General features: G+C 43.4%; 1 protein-coding gene across 1 annotated transcript; it reads left to right on the top strand.

The window, feature by feature from the left end:
* Nucleotides 1-1,107: 1,107 nt before the first annotated feature.
* LOC108411290 (macrophage mannose receptor 1-like) lies at nt 1,108-12,587 on the top strand. The gene is made up of 8 exons (XM_017682782.2): nt 1,108-1,263; nt 3,578-3,668; nt 4,722-4,767; nt 9,925-9,963; nt 10,075-10,249; nt 11,703-11,865; nt 12,052-12,414; nt 12,500-12,587. Exons 1-8 carry the CDS (start codon nt 1,108-1,110, stop codon nt 12,505-12,507), a joined length of 1,041 nt encoding a protein of 346 aa, XP_017538271.2. The 3' UTR covers nt 12,508-12,587.
* The last annotated feature ends 426 nt before the right edge of the window (nt 12,588-13,013 follow it).

Genomic DNA, 13,013 nt, shown 5'->3' with positions numbered 1-13,013 from the left:
TCTAAGCATCAGTCTTCCTATCATGCGTAATACCTGTCCTCGCTAGAATACTGACATGCTCCCTAGTTGATCCCTGACCCCTCATCTGCAGCTCATTTCACCTGCCTATTTAAGGACCTTCTATACACTGGTTCAGTGTGAAGTATTGCCAATTTACCTGCACACCAAGTCTCGGTACCTCACTGTTGATGGTTTTGGATTGCCTTGACCCTTTTTCTGTGTTCTTTGACTCTGCTTCTGGATCTCCCTTTGGTGCTTTTGCTGGTTTTGAACTTTTCTAGTGTTTTGACCTTTGGACAGTTTTTTGACTCTGATTCTGGTTTTTGCGTTTCGGAGTAAAGGGGATTATGGATTTTAATCAGTCTGCAGAGTCTTCCTTACACTTCCCTTCCATCTGAGCCAGCTCACCACCAGATGGTGATCAGTTGACAGCTCAGCATTTCTCTTCACCCGAGTGTTCAGAACATATGGTCCAAGTCAGATTAAACGGCAACAAAGTTGATCATTGACCTCTGACCCAAGGAGCTCTTGTACCATTTACACTTACAAACATCATCATGTTTGAACTTTGTGTTGGTTATGGACAATCCATGCCTGGCACAGAGGTCCAATAACAATTCACCATTCAAGCTTAGATTGGGCAGGCCGTTCTTCCCAATCACTCCTCTCCAGGTCTCCCAGTCATTGACAACATGAGCATTAAAGTCTCCCAGTAGGACTATGGGGTCTGTAGGCGGAACCCTTCCCAAAACCCTGACCAATCGCTCCAAGAAGGCCGAATGCATTAAGGCAACCCTCTCATCCACGGATACAAGCTCCAAATGCATGGCTGCCAGCCGGGCACTCATGAGTATCCCCACACCCACCTGGTGTCTCTCAAAAAGTGCAACCCCTGAGTAGGAGAGGGACCAACCCCCATCCAGGAGTTTAGTTCCAGACACTGTGGGTGGAGGTGAGCCCAACTACATCTTGTTGGTACCTCTCAACCTCCCACACAAGCTCCGGCTCCTTCCGCTCCAGTAAGGTTACATTCCACATACCAAGAGCCAGTTTCTGCCACAGGGGCCTAGGCCACCAAGGGCCTCCCAGCAGTCTCCCACTGCCTATATGGCACTACACCGCTCTCCCATGCTGGACCTTGTGGGTGGTGGGCCTGAGCCTGGCCGGGTTACATGGGCTGCCAAGCCACCAGGTGCTCGCCGAGGGACACTACCCCCAGGCCTGGTTCCAGGGGTAGGTCCAGGTGACCCTCTCCTGGGCATGGTACACAATTTTCTGTGTCCTTTTTTCTTGGGGTTTTTGGATCGAGTTAGTCTGGGTCTTCATTCCAGACATGCTCACCCTGGGAGACCCTACCAGGAGCATATTGCTCCTGATAACTTGGCTCTGAACATCCCTAAAGCACACAAGCCCTTCTGCCATGACAAAGCCCCGATTCAAATTTATATTTCTATAACCACTCTTCTTTTTTTTTAACCTCATGAGGTTTGGTGCCTCATCAACAGTCCTCTCTCCACACCAGCCTGACAGTGGTTAGAATCTTTAAGTTCCTTAAGAGGCTTTATTTAATGTATTCAATTCATCATGCGCTGTTAACACTGGCCACTTACTTGGGTAACAGTGTAGAAAATAAACACAGTTATGCATGGAATATCTCTGATTACAAACATTTTAGTCTATAATTGACAGAGCTGAAAATGTCAATCAAAGGCCACCAACTTAAAAATAAGAGAAGTGGTGTAAGATGCTATAGACCCAAAAGTAAGAAAATGAATGAGCCTCCCAAAACAAAAATTACTTTCATGTAAATTGTTCTTTCATTGGCTGAAGTCATCTCAAAGCATCTCACTCCATCCACTAGCCTCTAAAGTTAAATTATGTCAAACCACTTATTTAAGAAATATAAAGAATTATTACATCAAGGAGAGAACTACACACACAGCCCTGACATCTTGTATTAACGGAAGCTAACTGATATGTATGGCATATGCCATAGACACTGTGTGTCTGTGGATTCATGTTCATTTGCATCGTTCCCTGGAACTTCATGTAATAGATAAGATAATCCTTTATTAGTCCCACAGCGGGGAAATTCACAGTATTACAGCAGCACCAGAGTAACAGGAGTAAGGCACTCAGTAGTAGAAACGGGAAACAGTATAAACATTATCAACATTATAAATAATAAAAATTAAAGCTAAATTTCTAGACTATTTACAGGAAAATAAGGATAATAATAAAATAAAATAAGAGTAGCATAGGAATCTGTACTTGCACTTAGCATATTGCACAATGAAAAATGTTCGCATTCTGAATGTAAGTGTGTGTGTGTGTGTGTGTGTGTGTGTGTGTGTGTGTATATTGTATTGTATGTGGTCTACTGGGAGCAGTGCTGGTTGTACAGTCTCACAGCAGCAGGAAGGAAGGACCTGCGATAACGCTCCTTCACATGCTTGGGGTGAAGGAGCCGGTCACTGAAGGAACTGCCCAGTGCTGCCAGAGTCTCTCACATGGGGTGGGAGTCGTTCTCCAGCATTGATGCTAGCTTGTTCAGCATCCTCCTTTCTCCCACCGCCTGCACTGGGTCTAGAGGAGTCCCTAGGACCAAGCCAGCCCTCCTGATCAGTTTGTCCAGTTTCTTCCTGTCTGCAGTGGAGATGCTGTCGCCCCAGCAGACCACTCCATAGAGGATGGCTGATGCCACCACTGTGTCGAAAAAGGTCCTCAGGAGTGGCCCCTGCACTCCAAATGACCTCAGTCTCCTGAGCAGGTAAAGTGCAGCTGTGTTGTCTGACCAGTCCAGTTTACAGTTGCACACCCAGGTACTTATAGGAGTCCACTCTTTCAATGTCCGTTCCCTGGATGTTCACTGCTGGAGGGGGATGTGTGCGCCTGTGGAAATCCACCACCAGTTCTTTGGTCTTCCCCGCATTGATCTGTAGGTGATTCCGCAGACACCAGTCCAAAAAGTCCTGAATCAGTTCTCTGTTCTCTCTGTCGTCCTCATTTGTGATGCGGCCGACGATCGCTGAGTCAGAACTTCTGTAGGTGGCAGTTGGGTGAGTTGTACATGAAGTCTGCAGTGTACAGGGTGAAGAGGAATGGTGCTAACACCGTCCCCTGTGGGGTCCCTGTGTTACAGACCACCATGTCGGACACACAGTCCCTTGTCCTCACATACTGTGGACGGTTGGTGAGAGTGTGTTAGGTGATGGCCCACCACTGCCTGTTCCAGCTTGTCCTTCAGGAGCCCAGGCTGTATGGTGTTGAAAGCACTGGAGAAATCAAAGAACATGATTCTCACAGTGCCCCCAGGCTTCTCCAGGTGAGAAAGAGCTCCATGCAGCAGGTAGATGAGGGCGTCATCCACCCCGATGCCAGGTTGGTAGGCAAACTGAAGTGGGTCCATGGATGAGCTCACCATAGGGCGGAGTTGTCTAAGGACCAGCCTCTCCAGTGTCTTCATCAGGTGTGACGTCAGTGCCACCGGCCTGTAGCTGCTGAGGTCCTTTGGGTGCTGTGTTTTTGGCAATGGCACCACACAAGATGTTTTCCACAGTTGTGGTACTCTCCCCAGCTTCAGGCTTGTATTGAGAATGTGCTCCACTATCCCACACAGATGATCTGCGCAGGACTTGAGGAGCCTGGCACTGATGCCATCCGGGCCTGTAGCCTTCCTCGCCTTGATCTTCCTGAGCTCATTTCTCACCTGGGCCATTGTGAAGGTCAGACTGGGGTAGGGGTGGTGCTGAGTGTTGAAATGTGTGAACGGGGTGTTACGACAACCAGCAGAAGAACCAGTGGGGGGTGGGTGTGAGCTGAAAGTTGTTGTGCTGGGGGTGGGTGTGATGGAGCATGCTGGAAGTGCCAGACAGGAGGGTTTCAGCAGAGATGTCTGTGTAGTGGGAGGGGTGGGTGAGGGATCAAACCTGTTGAAAAACAGATTGAGATCGTTCACCCACTTTTGGTCCCCTACCGCTTGAGAGTCGGACTTCTTGTGGCCAGAGATTGCTTTAAGGCCTTTCCAGACTCCGCTGACATTATTCTGCTGTAGCTGTTCCTCCATCTTCCTCCTGTAGCTAGCATTCCCCTCCCGGATCTTCCTCCTCAGCTCCTTCTGCACAGCTTTCAGCTCCTCCTTATCCCCTAATCTAAAGGCCCTCTTTTTCTCCTTCAGAAGAGCCTTTATGTCAGGGTTAATCCACGGCTTGCTGTTAGAGAAACACCGTACAGTCTTGGTGGGTACAGTGTTCTCCAGCAAAAAAAATGAATGGATGGATGCTGGTTTGTCAACAAGTCAAACAAAGTCAATCAAAAGATATCTTTAGGATCCAGTTAAACGCTGGAGATCACTTCAGTGATGTAACTAGGATGTTTATTTTAAAAAATGTTGGGCATCCCAATATGAAGTTTACTTTCATGTAATTTCTTATTTTACTTGGTATAATCATCTCAATGTATGGCACTCCGCTCACTACTAAGAAAGGTTAACTTAAATATCATATTGGACTACCTATTTAAAATGTATTATATTTATTAAATTATAAATAATTAACTGGACGTCATGGCTGTCTGTGTAGTGTTGATGGAAGCAAACTGATACGGTATGAGTCTCCTGTGAATCTTTGGATTGGTTGATTTGCATTGTTCTCTGGAACTGCATGTAAATCAGCCTAAAAAGCAGTATAAAACAAACTGCTGTTTTGGGTTTCATGTTCAAGGGACACACAGTCTAGCAGGGCAGCATCGAGCCACTTTTGTTTACAGGTAAGAAACACCTTTTAAAAACTCTTTCAGTCTGGTTACTGAGCTTAAACACTCATTCTTAATCTTCAGTTTAAGAAACTAACTTATTTTTATATGAAGCAACACAGCAGGTTCTTGTAGAACTGTATTGTCGTGTGTGTGTGTGTGTGTGTGTGTGTGTGTGTGTGTGTCTGTGTGTGTGTGTGTGCTTGTGTGATTGCAAATACAACACTAGACAAAATTTAGTTTTTATCTCATTGTAACAGCGATATTAATGGCAGCCCAAATTGACTTGCTGATACTGTAGATATATAATAATCCATCCATTTTCTAAGCTGATTCTCCCTAAGGGCCGGGGCGGGGGGGGGCTATCCCAGCAGTCACTGGACGGAAGGCAGGATCCACCCTGGACAGGTTGCCATTATAAAAAAAATAATAATAATAATAATTAATAATAATAATTAACATGTTTTTTCCCATGTTAGTCCTCTGTGTTTCTTTGTAACATATTGCTGCTGTCAAACCTCGTATCTCCATTTTTGATGTTTTTCAGTTTTTGACATAATTTGAATTTAAATTAAAATGCCTGTGGTCATTTACATTGTTTGTAAATTTCATGATGAATGGACTAAAAGAAATGACCCAAAATGATTTGGGCATGGGGGGGTGTCTTGTTGCATTGACTTAAAGTAAGAGCAAAGTAGGTTTTTTCCTTCTACTGTAAAGTTAGGTACAGGTTTTCTTCCAACAACAGAGATATACTACTATCATAACTTGTACTGTAGTTGAATTTTTTTTAATGGAAAATATTCCAGCACCCGTGTATTTCACATCTTCTCTGAACAAACATTTTGCTGTTTTGAATATGTGTTTGTGAAGTGACACTGTCCACAACCTGCATTATCTCCAGCCAGAAAACATCACAGGTTTTTGATTGTTTGTCCCTTTTTGAAATTATCATCATTATTTTCGGTAACCACTTAGTCCAGATAGGGTTGCGGTAGCAGTTGGGAGAGCAGAGAATCCCAGACGACCCCCTCCCCCGCAACTTCCTCCAGCTCATTCCCGGGAACCCAAGCCACTCCCAGGACAACTTGGAGATATAATCCCTCCAGCGGGTCCTAGAATGACCCTACCAGGTTTTGTCCCGGTAGGCCGTGCCTGGTACACCCCCCACCGTGTGGCGCCCAGGGGCATCCGGATCAGATGCCCGAACCGCCTTAGCTGGCTCCTCTCAATGCAGAGGAGTAGCGGCTTTACTCCTGGATGACTGAGCTCCTCACCCTATCAAACAGTGTAGCCCTCCACCCTCCGAAGAAAGTTAATTTCTGCTGCTTGTATTTGAGATCTCATTCTTTTGGTCATTACCCACAGCTCATGACCATCTTCACCACTACAGTCTGGTACAGTGACCGCATTACTGCTGCCACCTGTCCCAGCCTGCGGCCGATCTCACGATCACTCTTGCCATCTTTCGTGAGCAAGTTCCCAAGATTTTTAAACTCCTCCACCTGGGGCAGGTCCTTTCCGCTTACCTAGTGTGGGCATGCCATCCTTTTCCGGGCTAAGACCATGGACTCAGACTTGGAGGTGCTGATCCACATACCAACTGCTTCACACTCAGCTGCAAACTGCTCCAGTGAGCGCTGGAGGCATCCATGTGAGCCAGCCAAAAGAACAACATCATCTGCAAATAACAGAGATGCGACCCTCCAGCCTCTGCACACAATGCCCTCCTGACCCCGACTACACCCTGATACTCTGTCCATGAATATCATGAACAGGAGTGGAGACAGAGCACAACCCTGGCAGAGTCCAAAGCTATCACTGAAAGGGTCTGACTTAATGCTAAGTATACAAACACAGCTGTTACTGCAGGAGTACATAGATTAAATTGCCTTCAGGCCATCCAGTCCCTAAAGGCCTCTTTCTTCAGTTTGACGGCCTCCCTCTCCACCGGTGTCCATCAGGGGGTTCTTGGGTTCCCACCCCGACAGGCACCCACAAGATTTTGGCCAGAGTTATGCCTGGTAGCTTCCACAATGTAGGTTTTGAACAGGGTCCATTCAGACTCCATGTGCTCTACCTCCTCCAGGACATAAGAAAAGCTCTCCCAGAGGTGGGAGTTGAAATCATTCTGAACAGGGGCCTCCGACAGTCGCTCCCAGCACATGCTCACTATTCGCTTGGGCCTACAGGGTCTAAGCATCAGTCTTCCTATCATGCGTAATACCTGTCCTCGCCAGAATACTGACATACTCCCTAGTTGCACCCTGACCCCTCACCTGCAGCTCATTTCACCTGCCTGTTTAAGGACCTTCTATACACTGGTTCAGTGCGAAGTATTGCCAATTTACCTGCACACCAAGTCTCGTTACCTCACTGTTGATGGTTTTGGATTGCCTTGACCCTTTTTCTGTGTTCTTTGACTCTGCTTCTGGATCTCCCTTTGGTGCTTTTGCTGGTTTTGAACTTTTCTAGTGTTTTGACTTTTTTTTTTAGTGTTTTGACAGTTTTTTGACTCTGATTCTGGTTTTTGTGTTTTGGAGTAAAGGGGATTATGGATTCTAATCAGTCTGGGGAGTGTTCATTACACTTCCCTGCCATCAGAGCCAGCTCACCACCAGATGGTGATCAGTTGACAGCTCAGCACTTCTCTTCACCCGAGTGTTCAGAACATATGGTCCAAGTCAGATGAAATGGCAACAAAGTTGATCATTGACCTTTGACCCAAGGAGCTCTTGTACCATTTACACTTACAAACATCATCATGTTTGAACAACATATTTTGTGTTGGTTATGTACAATCCATGCCTGGCACAGAGGTCCAATAACAATTCACCATTCAAGCTTAGATCAGGCAGGCCGTTCTTCCCAATCACTCCTCTCCAGGTCTCCCAGTCATTGCCAACATGAGCATTAAAGTCTCCCAGTAGGACTATGGGGTCTGTAGGCGGAACCCTTTCCAAAACCCAGACTAATCGCTCCAAGAAGGCCGAATACTCTCACCTGTTGTTTGATGCATAAGCACAGACAAGTCAGAATTTTCCTCTCTGTGATTTTCATTAGCATTAAGGCGACCCTCTCATCCACCGGGACAAACTCCAAATGCACGGCTGCCAGCCGGGGACTCATGAGTATCCCTACACTCACCCAGTGTATCTCTCACACAGTGCAACCCCTGAGTAGGAGAGGGACCAACCCCCATCCAGGAGTTTAGTTCCAGAGCCAACACTGTGGGTGGAGGTGAGCCCAGCTACATCAAGTTGGTACCTCTCAACCTCCCACACAAGCTCTGGCTCCTTCCCCCCAGTGAGGTTACATTCCATGTACCAAGAGCCAGTTTCTGCCACAGGGGCCTAGGCCACCAAGGGCCTCCCAGCAGTCTCCCACTGCCTATATGGTACTATACCGCTCCCCCACGCTGGACCTTGTGGGTGGTGGGCCAGAGCCTGGACGGGTTACGTGGGCTGCCCAGCCACAAGGCGCTTGCCGAGGGACTGGCTCCAGGGCTTCTTGGGGTTTTTGGATCGAGTTAGTCTGGGTCTTCACTCCAGACATGCTCACCCTGGGAGACCCTACCAGGAGCATATTGCTCCTGATAACTTGGCTCTGAACATCCCTAAACCACACAAGCCCTCCTGCCATGACAAGACCCCGATTCAAATTTATATTTCTATAACCACTCTTATTTTTTTTTAACCTCATGAGGTTTGGTGCCTCATCAACAGCCTGGCAGTGGTTAGAATCTTTAAGTTCCTTAAAAGGCTTTATTTAATGTACTCAATTCATCATGTGCTTACTTGAGTAACAGTGTAGAAAATACACTGTTATGCATGGAATATCTCTGATTACAAACATTTTAGTCTAGAATTAACAGAACTGAAAATGTCAATCAAAGGCCACCAACTTAAAAATAAGAGAAGTGGTGTAAGATGCTATAGACCCAAAAGTAAGAAAATGAATGAGCCTCCCAAAACAAAAATTACTTTCATATAAATTGTTCTTTCACTGGCTGAAGTCATCTCAATGCACGTCACTCCATCCACTAGCCTCTAAAGTTAAATTATGTCAAACCACTTATTTAAAAAATATAAAGAATTATTACATCAAGGAAAGAACTACACAGACAGCCCTGACATCTTGTATTAACGGAAGCTAACTGATATGTATGGCATATGCCTTAGACACTGTGTATCTGTGGATTCATGTTCATTTGCATCCTTCCTTGGAACTTCATGTAAAACAGAAAAAAAAACAAACAAACAGGTCTTTGTTTCCTCTTCCTCTAACCTCTTCAGCCTTATGAGGTGTGATGCCTCATCAAGTAAGATGCCACAGTATCACCTATAATGCCAATAAAAATTAAAATAACGTGTGCATGGCAATCCAGTAAAAAGAGAAGTTACTTATTTTACAAGCGCATTGGTAGAAACAAATACTGCAACTATACCATTTTACATTTAAAGGTGTATTACACTGTTCTTTTGTTTTCTACTATTGACCCCCCCCAAGCAGTCATTGGGCAGAAGGCAGGATACACCCTGGACTGGTCACCAGTCCATCACAGGGCAACTCCACCCACAAAATAAACAATATAAAGCACAGCTAGTGCAGAAGCATCTCATACACTGCAATAATGCAGCCTTTAATTGCTTTATTATATCTTATTTTAATAATCACACTAAACAATCAGACTAACTTTTGTTTATTACACATTTTATTTATTCCAGTCATCATATTTTAACACTATAAAGTTTGGTCAGTAGGGGGAGCAGTGCACTCACTGCTTGGCCTCAAACCCCACCTATCAGCCATGGGCTCACAAGCCACTGAATGCTGTCGTCTTATTGGATCCCTACTTAAACAGTTCACGGTTCATGTAAATATGTAAATGAGGTGCTAGTAGGCTGGTGCTTGATTTCATGCACCGAAGTGTCAAATGACATTTGTGATCTAATGTTCCTTTGTGTTCACATCATGTGAAAGTTTTGCGAATCAGATGGAGAGAAGTTTTTACATCATTAAAGGCGTCAAATCTGCAAGGCTTTTATAAACAACTCTGATGAATAAGAGCCACTGTGCCTGTACTTCCGCTGAGAGTTGGCAGACCATAACGGGTAGTAAAGACTGCTGAGGTGTTTAATGTGTGGATCGTGTCTCTCTTGTTCTCCACAGTCATGAGTTCAGCTCTGTATCTGGTCCTGCTTTTCTCAGGTCAGTGTAGCTTCATGATCATCTGTAAAACTCTCTGCTGCTTCATTACTGTACTGTCATGCTGACGAGAGCTTTCATCTCTACAGCTCTGTGGACTCTCTCCTTCTGCAGGATTCGTCAGTTTCATGTGGTGAATCAAGATAAGAACTGGACCGACGCTCAGAAACACTGCAGAGAGACATACACTGACCTGGCCACCATTGAGAGCCAAGAGGAGATGAACGCTCTGATAGCTGTTCTCAATGGAACAGCAAGCGACTTCTGGATAGGAATGAACTACAACACTGTAAGCAGCTTTTGGGGCCTTTTAAGGAAAAATGTCTCCTAAACACTTAAGATTTTCCACCATTTAACAATAGGACTGAGCTTAATTTCTATATAAACAGCTTCCTTTTTACATTACAAAGCTCTGCTTTCGTCTCGCCTGACCAGAGAACCCATTTCTGGTAGCATGTAATGAAATCCAGGCACTTAGTTTTGGGGTTGAATTGAAGAAAAGACTTTGTTCTGAGACATTTTTGCCTCTATGACTGTCCTCTTCACTGTGCATGAGGGTAAAATAAACATGAACCTCATCCAGGCAGGATCTATACAAACCTATACAAAAAAGTTGGGACACTCTGCAGAATGTAAATAAAAATCGAATGCAATGATCAAGTGAGCCATGCTTTTAAAGGAAAAGACAATATATCAGATGTTGAAACTGAGAAATCATCTTGTTATTGCTTTCAAAAACAATTTCAAATGTTGATTTGTCACACCACATGATGCTTTTCCACCTCCTCTCAGTCCATTTTAAATGAACTCAGGCCCAGTGGCATTTGTGGATCCTGATTATATTTGGTTTCTTATTTGCGTTTTAGAGTTTTAACTTGCATTTGTGGATGCAGTGATGAACTAGACAAGTGTTCATAGACAGTGGTTGAAATGTGAGATGCTTTTTTTTTTTTTTAATCCAAACATGTTATCGACCTGTTGCCAATTAACCACCAGGTGTTTTTTTTATTTTATTTTAGCATTACACAACTTTACCAGCCTCTTTTGCCCACCGTCCCAACTTTTTTGTAATGTGTTGCTGGCATCAAATTCAAAATGGGCATACATTTTTCCAAAAAAAAAAAAAAAAGAATTCTTTTTCAACATTTGATATGTTGTCTTTGTACTATTTTCAATTAAATATAGGGTTTAAATGACCTGCACATCACTGCATGTGGTTTTTATGTACATTTTGCACAGTTTTTTTAGAAATGTGGTTTTATATATAAAATGATTGATTATTCGGTATTGTTGCATGCCATTAATCCTTTAGCACTGATTACTGTACCTGGGGTGATTTTTTTTTTTTTTTGTAATTTACCATTATAAGGTTCTAGCTGCAGATCAATCAGAGGTCAAGGTTCAAGGAATCTGCTTTTTGATTAGTTCATGTTTAAGGACAGTCAAAAGCATCTGAAGACAAAACTTTAACATGAATTGTTTAATGTACTCTCAAAACTACATAATGCTTAAATAACCATCATGTTAAGCCAATGTTATAACAGAATTATACAGATTTTATATATATATATATATAATAAGAGAAAGTGAGAGTTTTTCAAATCAGCTACAAGACTAAAGTTCCTATGTGCCTCGTGACTGTCAGGATGATTTTGTGAATATTAGCAAGAATAGTGAAATGATTCAACTGTGGATGCATCATTTTAAAACGTTTACTGAACGGTTATTATTTCTCTCTCTAGAATTGGGCGTGGTCAGACGGTAGTGCCATGTCATACACTTACTGGATGTCTGGAGAGCCAAACAACATTGGGGTTGAAAACTGTGCAAAATTCAGTAATCTATATGCATTCAGTTGGAACAACATACACTGCCATTTGACACTGCAGTTTATCTGCTATAAAAGTGAGTAACATGAGAAGAAATCCATGAGAAGTCCATCTATTACAGGTCCAGTTCCTTTAGAATGTTCAGGGAAGCGACGCTGGTTTAGTTAATGTTTTGTAAAGGCACGATCAGCAACAAATTCACTGATTAATCTAATGTAATAATGTATAAATGTTGTGTAATGTCTCAAAATGTTTGTTTAAGGTCTTCCACTCATCCTGATTAAACAGCAGAAGACGTGGAGAGAAGCTCTGAGGTACTGCAGAGAGAATCATGTGGATCTGGTTTCTGTTCACACTGAGAAAATTCAGAAATGGGTAGAAACAGCTGTTTATTATGCCTCCACTGCTAATGTGTGGATGGGTCTGCGTCACACCTGTGCTCAGAGCTTCTGGTTCTGGCTGAGTGGATCAACCATCTGCTACCAGAACTGGGCTCTGGGGAACGGGACAGGGTTAGAAGACTGCAGTGGTGGAGAAATAACAGGAGCGGTGCAGTCTGGGAGTAAGCAGTGGGTCAGTCTGCCAGAGGATCAGAGACTCAACTTCATCTGCACCACCTCTGAGGGTGAGAGCAAGACTTCTGTATAGTAAAATAGCAAAGATTCATTTTCAATACAATGATTATTTCTTAATTTTCTTTTTCTTTTCAGAGTACTAGGAAAAGATTCCTGCACAGCACAAAGGAAGATGGATGTTTTTCTTTTTGGGTTTTCTTTTTGAAGTGGTTCCTGTTTTTCCTGAATTTCTATGTATTTTGTGTGTTATTCTAACATAAAATAATTATTAAAATATAACTATAACTACTATAAACTTCTAAACCCATATCCTATTTTTTAAACTAAAGGCTTTACTGATACAACCTTATGCATTACTTTTAGAATATGTTTTAAAGTATAAATAATAGCACTACAGATTGCAGAATGCAATGAACTTGATAAAAAAAAATAGAAATTATGAATTAATTTACAGTTGAATGTTTCAAGCCAAACTATGCTCATAATGGGCTAAAATGCATGAAAAACACCCAGAAAATACACACTTTTAAACCATGATCCAGAATAAGACCGCATTTAACCAACATCATATCAGTAATGAGCTCCTGGGTTTGTCAACCGCTGATGTCTGTGATGATGAAGTATAAGATGTAACTAGATGGCACTGTTA

Source organism: Pygocentrus nattereri, chromosome 2 (assembly GCF_015220715.1).
Source record: "Pygocentrus nattereri isolate fPygNat1 chromosome 2, fPygNat1.pri, whole genome shotgun sequence".
Lineage (NCBI taxonomy): Eukaryota > Metazoa > Chordata > Actinopteri > Characiformes > Serrasalmidae > Pygocentrus > Pygocentrus nattereri.
Note: the sequence above shows the minus strand (reverse complement) of the source record. Positions and strands in the feature narration are given on the sequence as shown.